At 47.6% G+C, this 26,220-nt stretch overlaps 1 protein-coding gene and 1 non-coding gene across 11 annotated transcripts in view; both read left to right on the top strand.

The window, feature by feature from the left end:
• LOC135320441 (F-box-like/WD repeat-containing protein TBL1X) overlaps positions 1-26,220 on the top strand; it is a 201,534-nt gene that overhangs the window by 76,508 nt on the left and 98,806 nt on the right. Inside the window, exon 1 of one of the 10 annotated variants that reach the window (XM_064483557.1) lies at positions 24,273-24,589. The exons of the other annotated variants lie outside the window; for them this stretch is intronic. Within the exon in view, the coding sequence (XP_064339627.1) occupies positions 24,436-24,589 (154 nt within the window). The 5' untranslated portion in view covers positions 24,273-24,435. Of the gene's footprint in view, positions 1-24,272; positions 24,590-26,220 lie in introns of those variants that run through there. 10 annotated transcript variants of the gene reach the window in all.
• Positions 25,095-25,167, top strand: TRNAS-AGA (transfer RNA serine (anticodon AGA)). The gene has a single exon. It is a non-coding gene; the product is annotated as a tRNA-Ser (tRNA).

Genomic DNA, 26,220 nt, shown 5'->3' with positions numbered 1-26,220 from the left:
ATGTCACACTTACCTGTGCCCGACACCGCCGTATTTGGTGACAACTTTATTGAGTGACAATTCACATAGCTGACAGTTCACCCATTTGAAGCGTGCAGCTGAGTGGTTTTTAGTATGTTCCCAGAGTTGCGCAGCCATCCCCACAATCCATTTTAAACCATTTCACCACTCCCCAGATAATTTCCTGCCCATTAGCAGTCACTCCCCAGTCCCGCCTCCTCCAGCCCCTGACAGCCACCAGTCTGCGTTTGGTGTCTGTGAGTTTGCGCACCCTGGATGTTTCTTATAAATGAGGTTGCACGGCTTGTGTTCCTTCTGACTGGTTTCCTTTACTCAGCTTAATGTTCTCAGGGTTCTCCCACCTTGTAGCACGTGTGAGTACTTCACTCCTTTTTATTGCCAAGTACTATTCCATGGTACGAGTAGGCCACATTTTGTTTCTCTGTGCAACAATCAGACACTTATTTTTGAAGCCTTCTATTTTGAAATGATGTTAGACTCCGCAAGAAGTTGCAAGAATAGTACAGTGAGTTCCCGAGCACCCTCCCCTACCAGTGATGACGTTGTGTGCAAAGATCCGGCCTTATCAAAAGTAGGACATAGACATTGCCAGCGCTGGCGCACAGGCAGACCTTATCTGGATTTCACCAGTGTTTATGTGCACGTGTGTGCGGGCACGCACATGTGGCAGTTGTGTGACGTGTAATCACACGTGCAGACGTGAGCAGCCACCACCATAGTCTGAGGCTGGACCGGACCGCTCCATCCCCGCGAGAACAGTTCATCATGCCTCCTCTGCAGGGTCACCCTCTCCAGCTCCAGGCCACAAGTGGGTCCTCCTTTCAAGACTTACATCAATGGACTCACCCCGCACGTGGCCTCGTGAGACTGCCTTTACTCACTCAGCCTGCGGCCCTTGAGATCCATCCACGGTGTGCTGTGTGTCAGCAGCTCCTGCCTCTGCAGTGCTGACTCGAGGTCTGTGTGTGGATGCACCAGCATTTATTCATCCACTCACTGGTGGAAGGGCGTTTGGGATCTGTCCAGTTTGGGGCTGTGACAAACAGGGCTGCCGTAAACATTAGTGCACAGGCTTCAGTGTGTGGGCCAGACTGTTTTCAGGTCCCGTTTATTCCTCCTGCCGCCTGGGGAGGTGGGTTGCCTCTTTCTCCAGACAAGGACGGGGCGTCCTGGAGAAGCCCAGAGCCTCAGGGGTAGCACAGGCAGCCTGCTCAGCGAGGAGCCAGCACTGCAAACTGACCCCTCCTGCGGCTCTTCTCTGCATCCCTTTGCTGGCTGGAGGCGCCGAGGCTCCAGCGATCAGTCATGCTGGGCTTCTGCACCTTCAGGACCCTGTTCGGGAGGGAGCGCTCTGGCCAAGCAGATGCGGAGAGTGAGCACCCCAACCCCCTAAAGAGGAGCAGCGCTGGACCCGGCCCTGTCCTTTCATGGACAGAAACAGACCCGCCCAGATGCAGCCAAGCCCCTTGTTCTGCTGAGCTGCTTCCCCCCTTGAAGACGGCTTTCAAACCAGGTTTGTCTTCTTGAGTACCCAGACCACACACAGGAGCCCCGCAGACACTGCCTCTCTGTAGATTATCAGGGAAACTCTTTCTCTCAAGAAGCTACTGCTTACTGCCTCCCTCTCGAACCCTCGCAGACTGGGAAAGGGGTGTTGGGGGCAGTGATGCCCCAGCTAACGGATTGAAAGTCTAGTGAATTCCTTCGCGGTGGAATCTGACCCAGACGGATGTTAGGGGCTGATTAATTAAATTCAAGAATAAGCTCTTAAAATTGGCTGTAGATTCTGGTAGTAAAGTGGCCCTGAAAATAATGAGAGATTTCTTTCCTTTCTGACATCTTTGGCTATTTCAGGCTCTTTTACCAAATCAAAGTATGTTTTTTCCTTCATGTTTCTATTTGGTTTTCTTTGTAGACACGGCAGTTCCCAAAGATCTATTTCTTGGTTTAGGACAGTGGTTCTCAGCTGGGGGCAACTTTCACCCCCAGGGGAAACGTGGAAAAGTCTGGAGACGAATTTGATGGTTATGATTGGGGGCTGTGTGTGTGTGTGATACTGGCACTGAGTGTGCAGAGGGCAGGGATGCTGGCAAGTATCCTGCGATGCACAGGGTAGCCCCCGCCCCTCACACACCGAACAGTTTTCTGCCCCCAGATATCAATAGCACGAGGTTAGCTGGTGGGGATAGGACCCCAAACTTTGCATATGTTGAATATTGCTCTCCATCTGCTTTCACAGTAGTTTAGTAGCATTGATTTTGAAGCACCAGGATAAGGAACTACACACTTTTGAGCCTCCTGCGATGACTCAGTACTCAGCATGACTATACGTTTACGAAAGAATGTCCCTGGGTTTCTGTTCCCAAATTGTGTTTTCCTTTGCATTAAGAAATGTATTTTTGACACTACGATCATGCGTGTAAATTCATAGGTATCGATTCAGTTGCACTCCATTTAGTTTGTAGTCTATGAAAAAGGAAAATAGTTTGCATGGTTTGGGTTTGTTGTGGTCAGTAGTAATTCTGAATCTTTATTATTTAGGATAATTATGGAATTCTCCAAGTTCCTACTTTTATAAGACACCCATATACAAATTAGCAAGTTTTTAATGGAACCTCCAACATGAAAATAGTCCTTCAGAAGACTGTAAGTGAAACATCATGCCTTTACTTAAAACTTGTCTAAGTTGGATTTACGAAGGGTTATTTTTATGGTGATAATATATGCATGACATTTAATTTACCATCTTAACCATTTAAAAATGTACATTTCAGTGTCATTAAGTCCGTTCACACTGTTGTGCAGCCGTCACCAGCGTCCACGTGTGGAACTTCTGTCATCTTCTCAAACAGAAACCCCATTAAACAGTAACTCCCGGACTTCCCCCACCCTTGGGGACCCCCCCACTCCACTTCCTATCTCTGAAGTTGACTATTCTAAGGGCCTCATGTAAGTGGAACCATATAATATTTGTCCTTTTGTACCTGCTTTCTGTCCCCCAGCACCATGTCTTCACAGTTCAGTGACAGTGTAGCATGTGTCAGAATCTTTTCCCCTTTTGTGGCTGAATAATACTCCGTTGTGTGTATTATGCCTTGTTCCCTTCAGCTTCCGAAGGACAGAGCAGAGCAGTAGACGGACTCTTTGATCGGTAGCAGAGGTGTTCAGTTGGTGCTCCACATCGGCCCACTTCCCGCCCCGCTCTCTTGCAAGGAGACCTCTTCCTCCCTAGCTTTTGACCACAATCCTCCAACAGGGAGGTGGGACTGTCCCCCAACTGCCCCTGAATATGCTTTCCTCTTTCCTCCTCCTGTGACTTTACTTCTCTGCAAAAGTATAAACTCGCTCTGTGTGTATAAACTTTTGAGACTCCTTGCAATCAACATGATGAAGTCCGTATGTGAAAGGATTCTTGATTATTCTGAAATGTGTCTGTAACTTAAGCATCATCTACTAAAATCAGTGCTCTATATTGGGAGCTGATTTGGTCCTGACACGTTACTGCAATACTTAATCCTAAAGCAACTGCTGTTTACTTACAGGGGTATCTTTTCAACTCTGATGAGTTTGTAACTGAATTTACACAGAAGAATCAAAATGAATTTCTTTGACATTTTGGTGCAAAGCAGGAAAACAGAATTGATACTGTGCATGTGTTCGTGTGTTCAGTGCCATCTGAGTGCTGCGTGCTGAGAATCAGGCAGAATATTGATTTGCTAGCGTTGCCACCCAAAGATTTGGTCTGATTTTTTGTTGGGGATGGAGAATGGGGTTGGGCAGACTTGGAGCTTGTAGTAAGGGCGTTGACATAGTTAAAAAATCTGCTACAAAATTTGTATTATCCACAGCAAGTTACATTACCCAACAGAGTGCTCTGGTGGCATTTTTAAGTCTCTTAAAACATGCAGCTACCTTTTGTCTTTTCAGACTAACTAAATGAGGCACTGTCAGCCACTTTTTATTTTGTAAACCTGAAGAGAAGCTTCATTTGTAAGGCAGGAGGGCTTCCTGGTTTATACAGGAGGCTGCATTTGCCTTTATTTTATGTTGCTGATTAATTCTAAGTATGCTTCACATTTTCACTTACAGCTTCTTTGTTAAATTAATTACGTTATTGGGTACTTTCCTTCTTTCATTTACAAACTTTCCTTTTTGGAGGCACTGCATTTGACAGTGATGAAAGACTGGGTATTTCTTGACCTTTAATATTCTTTCATCCACTTTAAAGACATTTTTCTGTGTGACCACGGAGTCCTTGGTTTAAAAACTATATATCCCTCTAAAACATCACATTTAAACTGCAAGTATGTTTCCGACGAAGTCTTTCCACAGTGTTTACTTACAGAGAATACTGTTACCTTGCACTGTAGCTGTTTGTCTTTGTCAGCAGATGTAGGTAGAATATTAATCTCGTTTGAAATTCAGATAAGCAGGGAACACATGGATTTATGGCTCTCGAAACCTCTAAACTGTGTAGCTGTGGTGAGTTGTTGAACTATGAATAAAGAAATTCTGGACTGTGGCTTGCAAGGGCTGGCGTGACCTAATTTGCCACAAAATACATCACCGTGTCGGGGATCTGTTCCCTGCGATGCGCCTTCTCTGGTTTGGTCCTGATGCTGTGTTACTGCAGCACTGGGCTCCCTTTGAGAGGAGGGTGAGGGGCCTCCGTCATGCGGGTAGCCCGAGTGTGGGCAGGCCAGCTTTCCATCCCCAAGAGGCTGTGGGGTCCCACTGGCTAAAGCAGGTTCTTGGGTCCTTTTAGTCTCTCTTGGGGAGCATCTGCCCCCCAGGCTCCAGGTCAGCTAGGTCGGGGTGCAGGAGAGGCCCGGCTGAGCAGGGATCCTCCTGGTGTCATCATCTGTGTGACTTCGTTGAGAGGACGGCTGCAGATGCAGAATGATCGGAGTGGGTGTACTGGGCCACGTGGGGATCTTGGAAATGGTGGCTGAATTAACACATTTTGGAATCCCTTTTTTGACTTTAGCTGAGGGTCAAAATGCACCAATAAATGTGCCTGATGCAAAGGTCCAAGAAGCTCAGCTTGGTGACTTGCTTCCCAGAGCCTTGGCCAGGGCAGACTTCATGCCTCCACATGTCTGCTGTTCACCAGCAAGAAAGAAAGGTTCCTTGTGGAAAGTGCAGAAATAGTTTTGAGAATGTTAACCTTCTCTCGATTGTGCAAAACTGACAACCCTGCGCCCACACCTCCTCACTTCCCCAGAGTGGAAATACCCCTGCTTGCCTGCGTCCCCCGTCTCAGAGAGAAGCAATGAGCTTTACTAGTGCTTCTCTGATTCATCCACCAGACTAAGTGGGTTGTAGCTGCTGGAGCCAAAGCCATTTTTTAAAACAGGTTTTTGAGGTATGATTCACTTACCATCAAGTTCACCCATCTAAAGTGTATAATTTGGTGGTGTTCAGGGTCTTCACAGAGTTGTACAGCCATCACCACAATCTAAGTTAGTTTAGACTGTTTTCAGTATCCCCGAAAGAAACGCACACCCCTTAGCAGCCACACCCCATTTCTTCCTCCCCTTTCCCAGCCCCTGGCAACCGATAATCTGCGTTCTGTGCATGTGGGTTTGCCTAGTCTGAACATTTCCTGTAAATGGGGTCATACAATGTATGTATGGCCTTTGGTGACTTGCTTCCTTCACTGCATCATGTTTTCAAGGTTCATGCATGTTGTGGCATGTGTCAGTGCTTCATAGCTTTTGCAAGCCAAGTATTACTGTTTCTCAGTATGGCTAGACCCTGTGTTGTCTACCCACTCATCGGCTGATGGTCACAGGTGGTTTCCACCATTTGACCATGTGAATCACGCTGCTGTGAACATTCCATTACTGGGTTTTGCATGGACATGTGCAAAGGAAGATCAGTATGACCCAGTGAACTGTTTGCTACCATAACTAAAAAGGGAGGTTTTTAAGATGAAAATGTATACTTTTTAAAGTTAAGGATGTTAAGTATACTTTTAAATATGTGGGGTTTTTTAGCCACCCCCGCCAAAGTCTAGCACATCCGGGCTGTTGCACAATTAGAAGGTGTTGAGTACTTGCCTGGGTTGGGACGAACCAGGGTGCATGAGTGCCCTGTACCCAGGAGTCAGGCCCGGCCGTCTGTCTCCACATTTGGGCAGATACCAGCCGGTTTAATGTGGTGCAGTCTCGAAATGGATTTATAGTTGGACCTGGACGACTTGAGGAGTACAAACCTGGGACTAGGCCCATCGGAAAAGATTGGGTTACATGGTGAGATGAAGTAACTCCTTTAAATGGGTCCACATAGCTTGTTTGGATGAATAGCTGGAGTTGGTGTCAACCATTTTCCTTTTCCCCAGACCTGTATTTTTAGGCCAATCTAAATATTTTCCAGGTTCATACATTTTTCACTTATTGCATGTAAATTTGGAATAAATGCCTTCTTGACTTCCAGTTTTTGAAGAATACAGTTCTGAAAATCATAAACTTGACCAAGATCTACTGGTCAGTTTGTAGAAATTCCAGTTCTTTAAATCTTTAAAAACCACCACATTTAAAAAAATGAGTTATTCTCATTTCCCCAAGCCTAGATCTTCACATATGCCTGGTGTTAATTCGCCTCCCAGTTGTTCTTTCCCTGAAGTCTTCGAGCCGTGTGCGTGGTGCTGAGACAGGAAGGGACATCTTGGACGGCCCGGGACCAAACCCCTAGCAGAACCTGCTGTGAGGACACCTGTGGTGTCCCCTGCAGCGGCCACTGGCCACACGTGGCCCTTGATCACTTGAATTGTGGCCGGTGTGCCTTAGGAACTGAATTCTGGATTTTTTTTCGTTTTAATTTCTTTAAAGAGCCAGTGTGGCCAGTGGCCACACTTTGTGGACAGAGCAGGCAGACAAGAGCCTTATTTGTTGGCTGAGTTCAGCAAGGCCCAGGGTGGTGGTATGAGACAAGACACGTTTGTAGATGCACCAGCCTGACCTGGGCTTTTGTTTGGGTGGATACCTGGAAAGCAGTGTGGAACTAAGCTCTTGAGGAGGTGATCTTGCCTTTGCTTCCCCTGCCCCCGCCTCTGACATCCTGCAGCTTTGCGTTGTCACAGCTGGGGGTAGGGGTGCTAGTGGCTCCTAGTGGGTGGACACCAGGGATGCTGTTCAGTACCCTACAGTGCACAGGACAGCCCCCAGCGGAGAATTGATTTGCTCCCCAATGTTACCAATGCCCTGGGGAAGAAACCCTGCTGCAGATACACGAGGCTGGCCTGGTCCTTCATACCGTGTGGACAGCTGTGGACCCGCCTTATAAATGAAGAGATGGAGCTTGCTCGCGGGGTTGAGCCTAGGCAGGTGCACAGCCTGGCGGTGCCAAGGCTAAGCTGGTGAGCGAGAGTCTTCCCCTGTGTTTCATCCTCTGCGTGGGAGACTGGGAAGGTGGCATTTGTCAGGAGTCACAAGGGCGACATGGCAGTGGTCTTGCAGTTTCCTTGTTAAGGGAGAGAAGCCAAATCTCCTCCCCACTCTGCACTGCTTTCTCTCAGGTTGAATTTGGGGAAACCTGCCCCTCGACTGTGCACGCCCTTGTTGACCAGCATAATGGGTGGTGTGACCCCCTGGCCCAAATGTGTCCTTGTCACTTGAGGTCTGTTTACTTACCCCTCCAAGACGTTCAGAAAGCATTTGGAAAGGCCCTTTTCTTTGCAAACCAGCCTTGGCAGTATGGGGCCCAAACAGATAATCCACTGGGTAATTGCAAAGGAGCTTCCACTTCTCGTTAAGGGCCCTGGTGAAGTTCTTAAGGGTGTCTCCTGGGTACATTAAACCTTCCCAGCACGCACCCCAGCTGCAGGTGGTTCCCTAACTTCCCAGCGCAGAGTGCTCACTCCCCAGCCCTCCCCAAAGCAGAGAGCTCTGGTTGGAGGTGGCCCTGGTCCTGAGATCCACTGGCTGTCATTAGTAACAGGCACACGTTTGAGCGTCGAGGCTGAGCATTGCGTCAGGCCAAGCTAGAGGAGGCAGAAAGGGGCCTGGGAGATGCAGGGCTGAAAAGGGCTCTGTGGATGGTGCGAACTGGAGCGAGATGCCACGGTCAAACAAGGGCGTCCTGTGCTCGGGCACAAATGGGTCGCCGGGGCAGGACGCAGGGGCGGCGTTGGCAGCGAGGCCGCTCCCGGCATCGTGGAATTGAATCGGCCGTTTCTTCTAAGGATACTGCAAATTGTTGCAGCCTCTGTCATCCTAAGGAAGCTCGGACAGCTTGCCAAACAGATAATATCGACATTTAAAAAAATAAATAAATAAATGAAATGAAACCATGATGCTTCTATTCCGTGAAAATCATTTTTATATTGTTTGCAAAAACCGTAGATTTCAGTTGGACAAATGTGTCAGCAACTTAATAAGACAGTTATCCTTGGAGTTAAATTGAAATCATTCACAAAAACAAGCTCTCTGGCAAACTTGAAACCCCAGGGGGATTTTAGATCTTACTTAATGTAAAATTCCTTGAAGCAAAGACTAGCAGGCATTATGTTACAGTTCCAGGCAGTTTATTGTTTTTTTTTCCCTCTAAATATTTGTGGATGTGTGAATTATTCTGTGCCAACCGTGGAAGATAAAACCACAGAGAGGGAAGGGGAGGTGTCAAATAAATTCCTTCTCAGCAGAGAATTGAAGCATCTTGTTACAGCAGAATCTGTCTCCACAACAACATGATGCAAGAAGCTGTAACAGACCTGAAATATGACATGCGTGTCCACCGTCAGTGCATTGCGACACCCTCCCAGGCATCGTCACAAGCCCCGGTCTTAAATTGGGTGTGATGGGGCTTTTGGACACCTGCCTGTGGGGTAACGAGTGTGCACTTCCAGGATTTCAATTTTCCCTCTTTCAGGGACTGGCTTTGACATTTCTTGTGTCGAGGTTTCTGCTAGAATTGGAGATGGAAACCAGAGTAATCAGATTGACTCTCTAGGTCCCGAGGGTGAGCTGAGCAGGCATTCGAAGCCATGCCCTGTTTGTTCTTGTAGGGCTGAGGGAGAACACGATGGGAGTGACTTGCTGCGAGCTGGTTGTCACTGTCCTGTCCGTGGCACAGCATCTGGGGATCCCCGATCCAGCGGGTTGGACAGCAGGATCCCCGAGTGACCACACCCTCCTGGGGAACGTTATTCGTTTCCGCTGAGCCCCGTGGTGACAGAGCCGCGTGCTGATGTGAACGAGAAGCAGTGTGCACGGGGGGCGTGTTCTGGCTTATACCCCGGCTTCACGCAACATGTCAGCCTTTTGATCCTTCTCCCCCTGGGAAGACAGCAGAGGAGGGGACTCTGGATTTTGAGTGCGCTTGGGCAACCAGGATTGACAGACAGTGGAGGAAGGAAAAGGGGAAGGTGGAGATGATGCAGGGAGTCTTTTAAGTGAGTTCATAAAAGTGAAGGGAGCCACGCTAGTACTGGCTTTGGTTTAAGTTAAAATCCCATCTGTCCTCCACCCCTGACTATTAGTGTTGCTGTGATGGTTCTTGATGCTGCTGGGAAAACCACGGCACATCTGTCTTAAGTCCCTAGAGATGGCAACCCAGCTGAGGGAGACTTGTAAAGACCCCCTTTAGGAGGGTACTGACTTATTCAGAATTTTTTTTTTCACCTTCTGCAAAGGCCACCTGAGTGATTCTGATGAAACATGCATGTTTGCGTGCCTGCGTTCTTTTCTTGTGCTCCGCACATTCTACTGGTTCCTACATTTCTTGTCCACCAGGTTGCACTGAAAGGAGGCAGAGTTCACACTTGGCCCCAGAACATTCCAGTGATTGGGCTTTCCAGTGGGGAGCTTTCTAGGACTCTGGTTCTCACTGAATGGGGATTTTGATTGTCCCAGGTGGGGACGTGCCCTTGGCGTCTCGTGGGTGGGGACCAGGGGTGCTGCTCACCGTCCTGCAGCATACATAGCGGTCCCCATGACGGAGCGTCACCCAGCCCCGTGTCACTAGGGCCAAGACTGAGGAACCCTGTTCTAGGGTCCTCTACACTTGCTCCGTGCTGTAGGAAGGGCTGTCTGTCCCAAGACTGTCCCCTTGGAGAGGGTGCGGTCCCTGTCTTGGCCAGCTGGGCAGGTCTCTGAATTCTGAAAGGAAGCTGGAAATGTAAGGGTCAAATCAAAGGAAGCGTTACTGCACATCGAACAAATGAGGGGCCCCTGAGAGCTGGTGGAGGCCTGGCTGTGTTCTTCATTTCGGTTCCACCGAGGTTTCCCCTAAAGGACGCTGACTCAGGGCTGCCCCCTGATTATACTTCTTTCCAGTGCAACTTAGGTGAGGCTGCAGCTCAGTGTTCTCTGAGGAGGGGTTATGAGAAGCAGGCCTGGCCTCTGCTAAATAAGTGTGTCCGGAAGCTGCAAGCACTTTACCAGGACGCTGCTAACCGTTTTTCCAGAGTGTTGTCGGGTTGGAGGCCACGTAGCCGACGACTGTGGCTTGCACTGCGCAGACGAAGTGCGGCCGAGGCTCCCAGCAGTGCAGTCACGTCCTTCATTACTGCTTCAGAGCCGCAGGGTGACGTGTAAGAACTGTTCTCGTGGACGCTTCATGTGCGACCTCCCCCCGATGGTCGTATCGCAAGGCTCGCCCACGTGGCACTAATTAGCTCTGTGAGCTGAGCACCTGCTTGCTGATGTGTCCCATTGGGAACCTGGTTCCCACAGCGGGACCCTGAGGAAAGGGTCACGGGTTCCACGTGGTAATTCCCTTCCCTAGTTCTGTTTGAGTGCTGCGGGCGTAGTGAGTGGAGAAAGGTATCCTTTATTTCTATCAGAATGCAAGTGTATCCTTGACGCTTTGATGTTACTTATCTGAGCAAGCGTATAGGGGGATGAGGTTTATGAATTTAAGATTTAACTCAAGAAATTCAGTTGGATGATTGCTGCTCACACGGCAGTATGTGGTGGCGGCTTTAGTGAACAGAGTTCCGCTGGTTTTGCTGCTTTTTCTATTTCAAAGAGGGTAGTGAGTAAGATGGGATACTAGCACTGTTTGCACTGGGACACATGTTCCATATATAGTTTAGAAGCTAGTCTGCTCACCCCTGACATGCACGCTCTTAACTTGTTAATACGGAAATTGTCAGACATACCCAAGTATGTGGAATACTCGGTGTATTTCCATGTACTCCTCACCCTGCTTCCACCATTGTCACTATTTCATGAGCTTGTGTCTCCTGTCCCCACACTGTTTTTTCCTTTTTATTAGAGTTATTTAAAGCAAATCTCAGACGTCAGGTTATTTCACCCATAAATATTACAGAATGTATCTCTAATACAGAAGGAGTTTTGTTTTTAATGTATGTACCAAGATACCGTCATTATTCTGGATAAGTGTCCCCTGGCTACCACAACTTACCACAAACCAGGGGTCTTAAACAACAGAAATGGATTTCTCACAGATCAGGAGACCAGAAGATCAAAGTGTTGGAAAGGTTGGTTCCTTTGGGAAGCCCTGAGGGAGGATTTATACCATGCCTGTCTCCCAGCTTCTGGTGGCTCCAGACGTTCCTTGCCTTGTGGCCACATCACTCCAGTCTCTGCCTCCATCTTTACCTTCAGGTGTCTCTGTCTCCAGATCTTTCCTTTCTCTAGTAAAGATGCCATTCATTGGATTTAAGGCCCACCCTAATCCGGTGTGACCTCGTCTTAATTTAACTCCATCTGCAAAGACCTCATTTCCATGTAAGGTCACATTCACAAGTACTGGGGGTTACAACTTCAACATGTGTTTTCAGGGGACACAGTGCACTCACAGATACACACACACACACACACACACACACACATACACACGCACAGTGACTGTGAGCGCAACCCCTCTGAGCCAACTATGCCGGATTGATTAACTCACCCGCCACCAGAAGTCACTGCTGGAACGTGGGGGGTTCATTATACAAATGGTTACCTTTGATTGAGAGGTGTCTTTACAGGCTGCCACGTCCCTGGGAGGGAAGCGGGTGTACCTGCTCAGCGTCACACCTCTTGTGAGTGGCGGGGCTGGGGAGGAACCCTGTCTGGCTCCAAATCCGAGGAAAATGGCCATGGTTTAGAATGCTGGTTCACAAGAAATGCTTGTTTGCCTGAACTTTTGGCACATAAACTGTATGTTGGATGATCTTTGTGATTGTGTCAGGCTGTACACCCACTCCTTTATATCTGTTTAAGAAAACTGTTGGTGCTTTAAAAATATACGGTTTTTCCTTAGGGTTTTACATGTGTTTTGCAACTTTATATAACTGTCTTCAGTGTCTTTCTCTAAGTGTGCTGAACTGGCCGTTCTTCTCATTGGTACACCATCCACCATGCCCGTCTGAGGGGGTGTTTCCGTTGGGTCGACCCCTTTGAGATTGCAAAGGTTACCTGATGCTTGCAGGTAAATGAATCTGCTGGGCGGGGCTCCTAGGTCTCAGTGACGGGTTTAGAGTGTCGTTTGTTCATGACTTCAGGTCAAGTGGATGCTTTTCTATGACAGTGCATCATAACTCATTTTCGTTAAAGTAATAGACTTTATTCTTTTAAAAGCAGTGTTCAGTGTAGAGAGATCATTCCTCTTTTCAATGGAAGTGTTTATTGGCACTAAACTTAGCCAACAATGTACTTACATTTACAGTATCACTTTGAAATAGATACTCTAAGAACGTTTGTTTATACTCAGGATACAAATTACACAAAATTAAGTGATTATTCGAACACCCCTCGGATGGATCACTGGCGAGACGTGGACCCCGGTCTTCTGTGCAGGTTGTGTCGTTGGGACTGGCCTTCTTGCTGTGGAGCTGCCTGGACTGCTGCTCGCACACGAATAATCCCTCGACATTCTAAGTACTGTGCTTACTCTTATCTAACTCTCATCAATGACTGAATGCAGGGGCTGTTTTTAAAACTGCATCTTTGAAGATCTCAGCTTGGAAGTTTTCCTCCTCCAAAGGATACAAATGGAGCTAACCATTTAAGCTGTACACCGTGAGCCACATGTTAATTTTTGTATCCATAACGTCGAAGAATCATGATGTGATATTAGGACACAGTATCTCCCCCAGGATACTTACCAATTACCAAGGAGACAAGAACAGCGATTTATGGGGGGAATCCCAGCAGGTACCGCCTGAGCCACGTTATTGTGGTTAACCGCACCAGGAATATGGCAGAGTGACATCATGTGTTGCCACAGTGTCCCTTCTGTGGTATCCCTGCCCCAAATGCATACCCTGCATCTAATCAAGAGAAGAATTGGACAAGCCCAAACGAAGGGGCAGTCTACGAAATAACTTGTCACATTCATCCAAAGAGTCCAGCCCTCAATGACAAGGAATGAAAGAGTAAGTGTCACAGATCTGCGGATGACTGAACGGAGTGTGGGGTCCTGGGTGCGATTCTGGGACAGGAAAAGGACGTGTGGGTTTGCATGAAGGCTGTAGTTAACTGTATTGTGTCCACATTGATTTCTTGTTTTAATCATTGCTGTGTTTATTTAAAATGTTAGCATAACAGGAAGCTAGATGAAGGCGATATGGGAACTTTTTACTATTTCTGCAACTTTTTCTAAGACCAAACTTATTTTTAAAGAGTTTTTTTTAAGGAATTATTATACATATTTTATGTGATTAACTAATGTTTTGGTCAGCATTGCCATAACTTTTTGTAGTCATATTTCTTTGTAAAGAGCATGCATAAAAATGTATTTTCATACGAAAATATCAACTGAGACCTTATTTAGTTTGGACAACATGTCAAGACAGAGCTGGTTTTGTGTTGGAATTCTGAACATTTACAAGTTTTTTTTAGGAAGTTCATTTTGTTGTGTTCCTCTCCTTGGAGGAAAACCTACCTGTGCTCAAAACACAGCATCTTTTTGGTGCATTTGAATTTTTAAAGTTTTTTCCTTTCTTTTGCTTTGCTTTTTATGGGTAGGGCTGAGTAGGGGTATTGTGAGGTTTTTTTCTTTGTTTTTTTTTTTTGGTGGGGGGAGGTAATTAGGTTTATTTGTTTATTTATTTTTAGAGGAGGTACTGGGGATTGAACCCAGGACTTTGTGCATGCTAAGCATGCACTCTACCACTGAGGTATAACCCTCCCTGCAAGCGATATTCTGACTTCAGGTTTTAAGTCACTGCTACATATCATTCTGTTTGATGTGTAGTCTTGTCCTCAAAGTCACTGGAAGGGGCACCTCCTTCCCATTCTCAGCGATGTTAAAAGAAACCAGTGAGAAGATGGGGCTGTTTGAATCTTGACTGGTATATCATGGAGAGCAGAGGATGCCTCTGGAGGCTGTGCCCCTCTCAGAGACTCGGGGGCTCCCTTTGAGTTACGATGGAGTGTGGGGGTCTTGTGAGGGGAGGAGTAATGGGAGAGTGGTCGGGTCCAGGAGCAGCCCAGCAGGGAAGAGCCGGCCCAGATCCCAAAGCTTGGAGCTGGTTCAGCCTTTCTTGGGCTCTGCAACCCCAGCCGGGCCTGTTTTCCTGGGGACTCCCGTTCATGCCATGTGCGCCTGAGCGAAAGCTTCAGGTTTTAAGCCTCAGTTTGGTGCTCTGTCAAAGAATAATCGTATCTTTCCCCTCATATGAGGATTAAACACACTTCTTCATGGCAGGCACTCAGCACAGTGCCTGGCCCTTCCGCAGACACTAGGCCAGTTGGTGATGTTATCTTTTGTCATCATTTTGTAGCAGAAGAGGTCACTGAATTGCACAGCCTCCTCTCTGCCTCTCTTCGCTAGATCTCTGTGTTCCTGTTCCAGCTCTCGTTTGTCCCAGCTGATTTAAGCTGTCTCATGTTGTTGATTTAAGTATTTAAAAACTAAATCCGCAGTAACCTGAAATGTGTGTATTCATTCAAGGATGACGTAGTGACTCTGGCTTTGTGCTGGTTATTATGATCCAGTTGTAGTCAGGGTGCATTGGGGGGTGCAGAGAACCAGTTGGTCATCAGCTGTCTTCCAGAGTGCCTGGTGGGGCTCAGAGCCCCACCTTCTGCTGGGGAGAGAGGACCACTGAGCATCATCCTGCGGGATCAGATACAGGACTACACCTACCTTCTGGAGGTCAGGGAGGTGACATCTGGGCCATTGCACTGGTGACGAAGAGGTTTCTGGAGTCCAGAAGACGTCGCCCTTGGCTAACAAGGCCCGTTTACTCCTAGGGCATGTCTGGGAAATGGGGCCTGGGGTGCAGCTGGGACACAGGCAAATGCCTAAGGGACAGGGGCTCCTGTAGCACATGGCCTGGGAAGCAGCCAGCTCCGTTACTAATGAGTAACCAGAGCCGCTTGGTCAGCTGAAGAACGGCTTTCTGAAGAACGGTCATTGCACTGTTTTGAATAGGAATGTGAAACTAAATTTTCCATGAGATAAATGCATTTCTTAATTGTTCATTCCCTTAAACATCCTTAAGTTTTGATGTCTTTTTTCCCCTTGTTGCCGACTCCCGTTCCTGTCTTCCACTTTTGCTTTTTCCTCCATAGTCTTCGCCTTCTTGACATCTGTTATCTCCCACTGCTCCGCATCCGAGCCCTTCCTTTGTTTCTTCCCACGTGTCCACACTGTTTCCTGCCCGAGCGGTGTAACCTCTCTGCCCAGCTTTTGCTATGCAGTGTTTTAAGGAAGCAACATCGGGTCCCAGCTCCTGGGGTGTAGTTGTGGCTTCTGGAACCTGAGACTTCTCACCCACCTTGGTTGTTGACATTTAGGAAATTCTTAACCCTTGAGTCGTTATTTCTATAGCAGGTCAAAGAGACTTCCAAGTAATTACAAAAACTTTTCATGTCTGGTCACATGTTCTGTTGTTTTTTTGTTTGTTTTTATTGTGGTAAAATACATATAACATAGTATCATGTTAACCATTCATAAATGTACAATTCAGTGGCAGTAAATACATTCATAATGTTGTGTAACCAACCATCTATACTCACATGTTTTCTATAATCCCCCCAGGTAACTCTGAACCCCTGAAACAACTCACCCTTCCCCATGTAACCTCGATTCTACTCCTGTCTCTATGAATCTGACTCTTGTCTCTATGAATCTGACTATTCCAGACCCCACATAGACGTGGACTCATACAACATGTATCCTTTCATGTCTGGCATATTTCCCGGGTGTAGTGTTTTCAAGATCCTCCCGTATTGTAGCATGTGTCAAAATTGCATCCCTTTCTGTGGCTGAATATTCCACTGTATGGTCACCTGTCCTTTTGAAACAGTCTGTCTGGGTGGGAGAGGCCGTCCCATGTTACGTATTGTACCTTGTGCCTTCTCAGGAGAGATGTTTCCTCCGTGAGTTTTCATGCACGTTGCCTGTTTTCACACCTAGCTTCGCCAGCTGGGCGTGGAGATGTGTGCTTTGTCTCGTTGATACTGTGGTCATGGGATTGCCCCCACCTGCCCAGTGAGACCAGGCAGAGGCCTCATTCACTCATTCATCACTCTGCCGGCATGTGCTGAGCAGGTACCGAGTGGGCGCCTTGGTGAGCACTGAGGGTACACCGGTTACACTGGCCGACGGGCCCAAGACCAGTCTCCCGTGTGAGTTTGCAGCTTCGGGATGTACTTAGCTCAGCTATGTCCTCTTCCCTGTGTATGTCTTTATCTTGCCTTCCCAATGAATTGTTAGACTTTTTAATTTCAGATAAAAGGGTTTATATTTGTTTCTGTATATCTCACCTAGTGCCCTTTTAAACCCGTGTTTCCTATTTTCTCTTTTACATGAGAGCAGCCACAGCCATGAAAAAAATCAATTTAGGAGTGATTCGTCACCACTATTTGTAACTGATTTCTAAGTCAGATTTGGGGGGAGTGGTTCTCAGATCAGTGTAGTGCAGTCTACGTAATCCCTCTCTACTTGAGGGGCAAATAAATGTGTGTGTATCTGGTGGGAGGTGTGGGGCATCTTTCTGGCTTCTGGGGCTCTCTGGCTACCCTGTCCTGGTGGTTGCATGTCCCTGGAAGACTAGCACAGCCGACATCAAGGTGATGACTAATTAAGCCATGATGTTTCTGTATTCTGTGTTGTAGAGAAATTGGGCGTATTTTCACGCCTTGAATGGTGAGTAAATAGGAAACACGATGGCAAGTGAAGGCTTGGCTACGGCCCTAATGAGAACAAATTCTTCTTCCTGCACCGCTGAGTGCTGCTTAGTAACTCGGAACCCAGTGCACACCTCTGTTAAGACCGGTGCGCTCCGAGGGGAAGGGAGTGTACGCTCGCGGTTTAGCCTAGTTTCCGCTCCAGCACCGCAGGGTGCCTTCAGATACACTCTGCTAGTGCAGTGTCCAGGAGGAGGGAAGGTGTTAGGTGATGATGCTTACCTGGTTGGAATGTCACCCAGATTAGAGAATACCAGGTGTTCTAGCAGACTGGGGACTCCCGGGACCCCCATATCACCCTTGGTGACCTGCATCTCAGCTAGCAGGCTGAGGTCTAAGACTAGGCGGGGGCCACAGGAACAGCTCTGATCTGGGGGTGGGTCCTGGTGTCCCCGGGTTAGAGGCCTCCCCTGCCTTCTCCCCTCCCCCAGTGCCCTTTCACCTGTCCTCTTGCCAGCACCTGTCCCCATCTGTGCTCGTCTCCCTCCCCTCGCACCCAAAGCCCTCCATCTCCCACTGCACCCCCTGAAGCCCAGCCCTACTCAGGCCTTCCGCCCTACACGCGTCTCCCATCCCCCTCCCCTCCCCCATCTCCTAGCTGCCCCTCTCCCATGCCCACGCCCACCTGAGCTCACCCTCACAGCCTGCCTCACCACGCCCCAATCCCACCCATGCCTTGAATATCAGATGCAAGGAGACGTCATTGGTGCACAGCTATTAGAGGAAATGCATTTCTTAGGCTAGAGCATCACAGTTAAGGGGCCTGAAAGCAACAGGGTGAGTTAAAACCACGTTTATCAGGCAGGTGCTCTCCCAGCATGAACTCGTCTGACATTCCTGAGAAGACCCCTGAAACCGATTTCTTATATCTGTGTATGTTACTGAAGTTACCTTCCTGGTTCTAGGTATCTTTATTTGAAAAAGAACATGGTTGTGGGTGAGCACATTTTTAGGCAGAGAATAATATGTTTTCGTTCTCAGAAATTCCTAGGCGGTAATTTGATAGCATTGGTATTAATAGTACTCGTCTTGGGAAAATTTCTCCATGAAAATGTTCCCTGTTGATGCTGCTCCCACCCCCGTCCTGGTTTACTTTCTTCCTGGGGTTTATATGACTTTATCTTTAGCCATCTTTGTTGTGCTTTTCCTAGATGCAGGGCGAGGGGAATCATTTGGGAAACTAACTTCTTAAGAATACACAGGAAATAGATTTTAGCCTTAGGGGATCCTTGCATTGGCTTCTGAAATTAGAGCTTCAAACAAAATGGACTTTTTAGAGCCACATACTAGAATCACTATGTTGTACCTTGGCAAGTTTACTTTATTTTCCTTTCCAGTTATGAGCATATACTGGTCTCCTTCTAGCCTTCCCATCCCCCATCTCTCCACACACCCTAACTTACACGTAATCTGTCTGACTGCATAACCCTGTAAGTAGCAGGCTGAGGTTTCAAAACTTGCATTTCACTCTCACCACAGTGTCAGCTACCGGAGTGGAAGGGTCACAGTTTCAAAGGTCTCCAAAGCAGAGTTACAGTCAAATCAAATCAGTTTCGTGATGTTAAGATTAGACACGTCAAAACAGAACAGAACAGACCAGGCAGGTGAATTCCCTCCCTTTGCTAAGTCTCTAACCTCTGAGATGGTTTCCCTTCTCCCCTTGGTGTTTCCGCAGCTGTGCTTTTCTTTGAATGGGGTTATAGAAATGATGCTGTGGAGGGAGACTTGCTTGGCAGCCTGGTTAATGGGGAGGGGGCTTCGGAGTCTCGCAGTGCGGTGCTCCCCCAAGGCCAGGGACGGCTGGGAAGTGGTCCAGTAACTCAGATCGGGAGGTGTTCTTGCCAGTAATGAGATGAGACAGCGTACCCCGTGTTGACTCCATTTGTGGCTGAGAGGTGGCTTCCCAGCCTTGCCGATGAGAGGGAACTCATCATTTCTGTTTGAAATGGAAGTACCTTTTTGCCAAAATGTTAATCTGTTTGATGTTTTTCCGTTTAGAGGGGTCACATCATAAATAATTCCCTTAATCGAGTCACTGCCGGCCTGGCTCCTGGGAGCTGGTGTTGGGTGCCCTTCTCCGTGTCCTACTGGCTTTTAGGAAAAGGTAGACGAAAGTGAAGGGAATCCTTAGCCACACCCCAAATCCCTAGGACATTTGAAGAATTGAAACCCCTCAGTGCCAACAAGCACAGCTTATAAATGGAGGTTCCTTTTCTTCTAAGTACCAGTGCCCCGAGTGGGGTTGCTCACCAGCCTGAGTTGAAACCAGTGCCAGGTTTTCACAACGTATCCCTCTGGTCTGATTTGTTCTGTGCTGCATTTGAAACAGCTTGCCAGGAAATCGTGCAGCAAGCATTGGGATGTCCTTCCTGCAGTTTTAGGTAATTCTGTTTTTTATTTTGCTAGTTGTTTACATAAAGTCGTTCTTGTAAGTGTCAGGAGAGCTACAAATCAACGTGTGGAAACCCTGTGCACGGGCGGCGGGGTTCTGGTCTGCACTTGGTGACATTTCACCATGTGCCTGGGCTCAGAAAAATAAATTATGCTGTAAATAAAATCCCGAGGAGACTGTTGAGGCTACCTCGGGGAGAAGAATGTTACAGTAGCAAGTGTGGGAGGATGTCATAGGCAAATATGTGGCTTCATTAGTGAAGAAGAGATGTGAAGTTTTTAAAAAATCCTTGGAGATGTTGAGCTAAAGACAGTTCTGACGTGGCTCCTTGTCTCAACTTGCTTACAGCTGGCAGGGAAGATAAGAAATGTTTTGTAATTATTGGTCATACAAGCCAGCCCTCTCAATCTGAGTATTCATGGAAAACATGGGTCAGCAAAGTTGGCCTTTAACCTAGACTGCAGTCCCAGGCCAGGGCAGTTTTGGCCCCTAGGGGACGCATGGCAGGGTCTGGAGACATTGCTGGTTATCACAACTGGGGATAACGGTGTCACTGCCATCTAGTGGGTGAAGGCCCGGGGTGCTGCTAAATATTCCGCAGTGCAGAGGATGCCCCCACTGTGAGGAATCCCCCCACCCATCTCTGCTGGGAATACTGCCCCCTCCACTGCCAGCAGCCCACAGTGTCTGCAGACATCAGGAAAGTTAAGTGGCCCCTCGGAGCTGGCTTAATATTTTGTAGGGGCAGAAGGAGAACCCCCCAGGTCTTCTTTTCATATCATGTAGCATGCCAGCCACGGACATGCCACTGACTTCTGTCGTTGTGTCTGGAAATGCACACGTTAGCATCTCGGGGTACACTCTCTGGGTCACATCAATTTTCTCTTATTTTAGACGTGACTTTAAAGTAGTTTGTGGGGGCTGGTGGACGTGTGAAGCACACGTGCGGGAGAATGAAAGATCATCACAGAGTCTTCCGGCCAGAAACCCACGTGTGGACTAGGTTGTGTCCAGGCTGTCTGCAATAATCCCTGATGTGCCAGGTTGTCCCGTAGCTGTGGGTTTTGCTCACTTAAAGCCACACGAGGTGCAGATGTCCAACCCAGGCACAGAGCTATGTAACCATTAAGAGCCCCCTGCAGTTTCCCCCACCCCTTTTGGGGAAGACCTAGAAACGAGCTGGAGGACCCTGAAGCCCCACGCCCGTGGTTTCCCCTAACACCAGTCAGGCCTGGAGTGTCGAGTTATAGACAATTGGTGGAGGCTAGACAGTTTTGACACTGATTCTCTAACATTCATAAGGAAAAAGTCGTAAATGAGACTAATCATTAAGAAACATAAGAGCTCAGTGGATAGGAAATTCAGGGGAAAGCGAATTAGAAAGAGATTCCATGCTGATCAAAAAGGGGAAAGATGTTTAGGCTTGAGGCATGTGTACTGCTTTCTTTTAGATGTGAGTTCAGTTGTTGATTTCAGAGGACTGGAGTGTGTCTACCGCTTGACCCTGTAGAATTCTTTGCCTTCCATTTTCTTTATGATCGGGGAGCATTTTTCCTCCAGAAGATATTAATCGGGAACAACAGTGAATGCCCCCTCTCTCCTGGTTCTCCAGCCCACACACATATTCAACCACCCACTGGACAGAATATATTCTAAATGCCGAAAGTCACAGACGCTGATGGGATGCTTTTTTTTTTTTTTTTTTTTTTTTAAAGAAAGAAATGCCTGGTATGCCCAAAATTTATGGAAATTGTTTAGATCGAGTCGCCCTCGAGTCAAGTGTGTGTCTTTTAGGAGTTGTGCAGTGGGATGGCCCTTGGCCTGGCCCGGCCCCCGCTGGTGCAGACTCAGATGTTTTATTCAAGCTCAAGCCTGAGGAAGGAATTCTAAGGCCAGCCCCAGTCCTGTGTCTAAGCAGTGTTCTCCTTCCGTGCATTTGTTGTTAATTATTGCCACTGCTAGGACATTATAAATTAATTAGTCAATGTCACCATTATGGATTGAGCTGTGTCTCTCGTCATGCCCTCTCAAGACGCATTGGGTCTCTGGGGTGGGCCCTGGTCCAGTGTGACTGGTGTCCCTATACAGAGAGGACATCTGGATGCAGGTGCGTATGAACATGAAGACAGCCACCTGCAAGTCAGGGAGGAGGGCCTGAAACAGACTTCTCTGCCAGCCCTCAGAAGGAACCCATCCTGCCAACGGCTTAATCTCAGACTTGGAGACTCAGAACTGTGAAGGGATACATGGCTGTGAACCCACCCAGCTTGTGGTCCTTTGTTGTGGTGGCGCTGTGAAACGGACACTGTTTGAGCCATGAGACTAACATGTTGGGACTGGTCCTTCTTGAGAGTTCAGTCCATGAAACGTACCCAGCACTTGTATGGCAACTCCTCAGCTCCTGGGAGTGGGGGGACGGGGAGAGAAGGAACATTGTGGTTAAGTTAACTGGATTCCTTCTGCAAAGACCCTGTTTCCGAACAAGGTCACATTCTGAGGTCCTGGGGGTTAGGACTCCAGCATATCTTCTGGGGGGAAACGCAAGTCAACCCAATGCATCGTGAATTGGAAGGTTCTATTTTCTCATTCCATGCAGTGCGGCCTGGTCAGCAGAACCCCCAGCTAGAAGTGCTGGGAGGGTCTTTCTCAGTGGGGTAGGGTCCTTGCAGTGAGGAGGAGAGCCACGAGAGCAGATGGGTTCTCTTGTCAGAGTGTGTGAGCCATGAATCTGTGCATTTTTACAGAGAATCAAGTTGACTATTTTCAGAACTGTTCTCTTGGAATTCTCTAAGTCTTCTTGTCTGTATCCTCCCTCATTTCCTGGGATGGCTCTGGCCGGATTACTCCTTCCAGTGCAGCTGATTCAGTGACTTGTTTGTAATTCAAAATTCATTTTTGGATCTAGGTCTCCCCAGAGTTTAAAAAAAAGGGCACCCTTGAAGATGTTACAAAATTTGCCCATAGATAAGGGTATGTGATTGACAAGCAATATCTTGACTGGAAAGTAAAATATATCATATATTGGAATACAAGGAAAAGAAGGGTTTTTTGTTCTCTTAATCGTCATCATTTCAGATGTAGCAGTAGCACCAGTTGGTAGTGGATGGCCAACTCAGAATCTCCCATGAATAAATTTGGGTGGGGGAGGTGGAGACAGACTCACACTGGGAGGGAAAGTAAATGTGTCCAGCGCATGTTGGACAGTGTCTGAGCACTCAGACATTGGAGGTGGGAGAGAAGGAGGGACCGCAGCCAGTACCCAGAGCTGTGTTTGGCCAGAACTGGATGTGAGCTTCCAAGAGTCCTGCAGTTTGTACTGTCAGGCAGCCTACCTATAGGTAGACTCTTAATTAGACTTGGAGTTGAGGTTCTTCTCCCATCCCCCTCCCTGCCACTGGGGCTCCCTGGTGGGAAGAATAAAAACTCTCCTGAGTTCACAGGAAAGCAGTAGGTGTCATGAAAAATTTAAACTTGTGCCTTCCCACCAGCTTCTGCTTGCTAGGAGCTGATGTGGTCTTAATGAGGATGAAGAATTGGAAGATGGTGCCCAGCTTTCCTGCACCAGCTTGGAGCACAACGCAGGATGGTCAGTGTCACTTTGGAAGTGGGGTACTGAAGTAGCTACAGGGCAGTGGGCCCTTTAATTAAAGATCAGGAATGTTGGACTTCTCGGGGTATTACTGAAACTTCCATTTTAGAAGAGGCTCTTTATAAAATTGAAGAGGGGCTCCCTCACCTCTCAGACTGCCGATCGTACAAGAACCCCACAGAAGCACTGGAGAGAGAGTGGGATAACCAGGGAGAAAGAACGCCTGTTCACTCTGTGATTCTCTGCTGTCAGTGGGCGTATTACTCCCGCATCCATGATGGGAAATCAATCTTGGGCGCTGCTGCATCTCTCTCAATTAGAGCAGTAAAGCTCCCGAGGACTTCATTTGCTTTAAACTGCCTATGATGGAAACCCAGCAGGATGTCACAGCTTGGAAAAAATTCCACAGAGAATGGCATCGTTCCTTTGTAATGGAGAAAAATACTCACCTCTCCACTTGGGTAACGTGGACGAGCATTTCTGACCCCGGCCGGAAATACTTGTTGACAGGTACTCGAGTCATGCAGTCGAACGGGGCCAGAAGCTTGCTTTGTGTTTCCAGATCCATGGAAAGCCCTGCTTTTTTCCTACAGTGCTTTTACAGTATTATCTCTCAGTTTAATTCAGTGCAGCCATTACCTGAGGTGTATCTTGTGTTCATCGAGCTCTGTGCTGGGCACCAAGGTATACTGGTTAATGAAAGTTCCTTTTTTATCATCTGATTGGATAGAACAGGCCTGACCATGGCCAGACCCCTGAATATTGTGGGAGCAGAGAGATTGGTGGAGGGAACAAACCAGTCAGTTCATGTGGACTTCGTTACATGTGCTCAGGGGACCACTGGAGAGTTTGTTGAAAGGAGAATGATGCAATCGATGTGGGTTTTAGGGCGTTCGTTCCCTTTGGCAGCAGTGGGGTGCGAGTCTCTGGGGTGAGCAAATCAGTGATAGATTGTGGCAGAAACCTGGGGGGAGTTCAGGGCCTGGAGGGCGGCACCCACGCACCCGGCATCGGCCTTCACCAGCTAATCTCTGACCTCACGGTTGGACCAGCATAAATATGTAGGGTTAGTTACGGCTGGATTCTCGCGGACACGTGTGGTCTCCATGGAGTTTTCAGGAAGGGGGTGTGGGTGAGGGCTGAGGGCTGGCATCTCTTGGTAGGAGTGTGCTCCCGGGCTGGGTGCACAGAGAGGGTATTTCATCACATGCTTGGCAAAGGTGTCTCTGTAAGGGCAGAACTTGTTTCTGGATGTGAGTAGCAGAGGCAGACCCGTCCACTCCCCCTAGAAGTGTAACTTGGAAAAGAATGTCGTTGAAGGAAATGAGGCAGCCAGCATGATGTCTTACGCTCCCGTCACTCTGCTCAGATCCCCCTCCCAGCCCTCTGACTGTGGCACCGAGGAGCTGCAGGACCTCGGGAAGAGATCCCAGGGAACGAGGCGCTGGAGTTGCAGCCCTGACCCATGGCTGTGTGCTTGGTTAGCTACAGGTACTGACTACACCTGCGGGAAGTCAGACGTGCTTACCACAGTGTCGTTTTTCTTCTCCTCCTTAGTATCGCACGCAAATACTGTGTTTCTGAGAGAGATGGTTCTGGGCTCGGTCGTGTTCTGTGCTGTGTGTAGTTCTCATCTGTGGAATGACCTGGAATGGCTCATATTTCTGTTACTATCATGTTACTATTAAAGCTCACTTAGGTGACTTCAAGGCTGGGAAGGATACAGATCATAATCATTAAGGATAAATTCTGGCTATGTCTTCTGGTTTCTTTCCTTTTATTGTGGACTAGGAACATTTGAATTTCAGCTTGTCTCACCTCCAGTTTTCTGGTTTCTTGACCAAGGTGAATTATTTCCCTTATAAACCCCTTCCTCTTGGGTTGACAACTCCTGGCTCTTGGACTTTTGCTGTGAAATCAAATCAACAGCAGTGACTGGTCCTGGATTCAAAGCTCATCTGCTTTAAAATATATAGCTTCAGCGGTGTTGGGGTGGGGAGAGTATAGCTCAGTGGTAGAGCACATGCTTAGAATGCATGAGGTCCTGGGTTCAATCCCCGGTACCTCCATTACAGGGAGGGGTTTTATATATACATATATATGTATGTATTTTTTTAAATGGTGATTGATTAATTAGATAAAGTCAGGTGGTTTTTTCCACACCGAATGTATTACAAGTATTGGATAGAGTTGACTAAAATTTCTTCAACCTTCTTTCTCATGTATGAACTCACTGAATTTCAATTCTTATACATGCTGTTTAATAAATGATAGTAGACCTTGTTCTTTCCCTTTTATAAATGTGAGGAAAGCCTCCATGGTGGCCCTTGTCTTTTCTAACTGTTGGTCCCGGTTGGCTGGATGTGGAATAACAGAATCCAGAAATTTGAAAAGCAGGTTTAGTTCTTGATCACATATTGAACTGTTTGTCATCAGTCCACGTGGAGCTGACATTCTGCTCGTCCTTGTAAATGAGACACCCCACTGCTCGAATCGTAGAGGGATACACTGGAGAACTCTTGGAGTAAATGAAGGTCCCTTTCCCTGCAGATGTCCTCGAAGGTGAAAATTACAGGCAGGCGTATAAACATGCGCAGAGATTTGATCTGGTTACTCGCTTCTCAGCAAGACTGTCTTTCTCCTTTAAGAAAAACCATTTCAGAATTTTTAATTAATTCTTCCAGAGGACTCATCGCTGGGGGGATGGAGGGAGAGCTCGTTATGGTAATGGTTTCTCATCCCTTCTGTGGTTTGATGTCACAGACCTTGGGGACCTGTCTAAGCGGTGGTTCCAGGGCCTCTTTTATTGATCTAAAACCTGCACACCACCTCGGTTTTCAGAATAATTATCTAGCCATGCTAAACCCCATAAAAATTGTACTGTTTTGAGAGACCCAAAGATGCAAATGTGGACCTGCATGCAGAGACCACCCTTTTAAACAAACATGCTTCTGTATGTATATTTGGGGGCAGTGTTTTGTCAGCCATGAAATGTCATCTCCGTGATCTGGGATCTTGTATGGGGATCTGCATTCCCACCCAAGCCTCAAGCTCGTCCCAGGACGTGGAGGCAAATGGTGGAGGTGGGGTGACTGTGGTGGAGCGGGGTCATTCGTCTGGGT

This window comes from Camelus dromedarius, chromosome Y, assembly GCF_036321535.1.
Source record: "Camelus dromedarius isolate mCamDro1 chromosome Y, mCamDro1.pat, whole genome shotgun sequence".
In the NCBI taxonomy this organism is placed as follows: domain Eukaryota; kingdom Metazoa; phylum Chordata; class Mammalia; order Artiodactyla; family Camelidae; genus Camelus; species Camelus dromedarius.
This window is presented reverse-complemented; position numbering and strand designations above follow the sequence as displayed.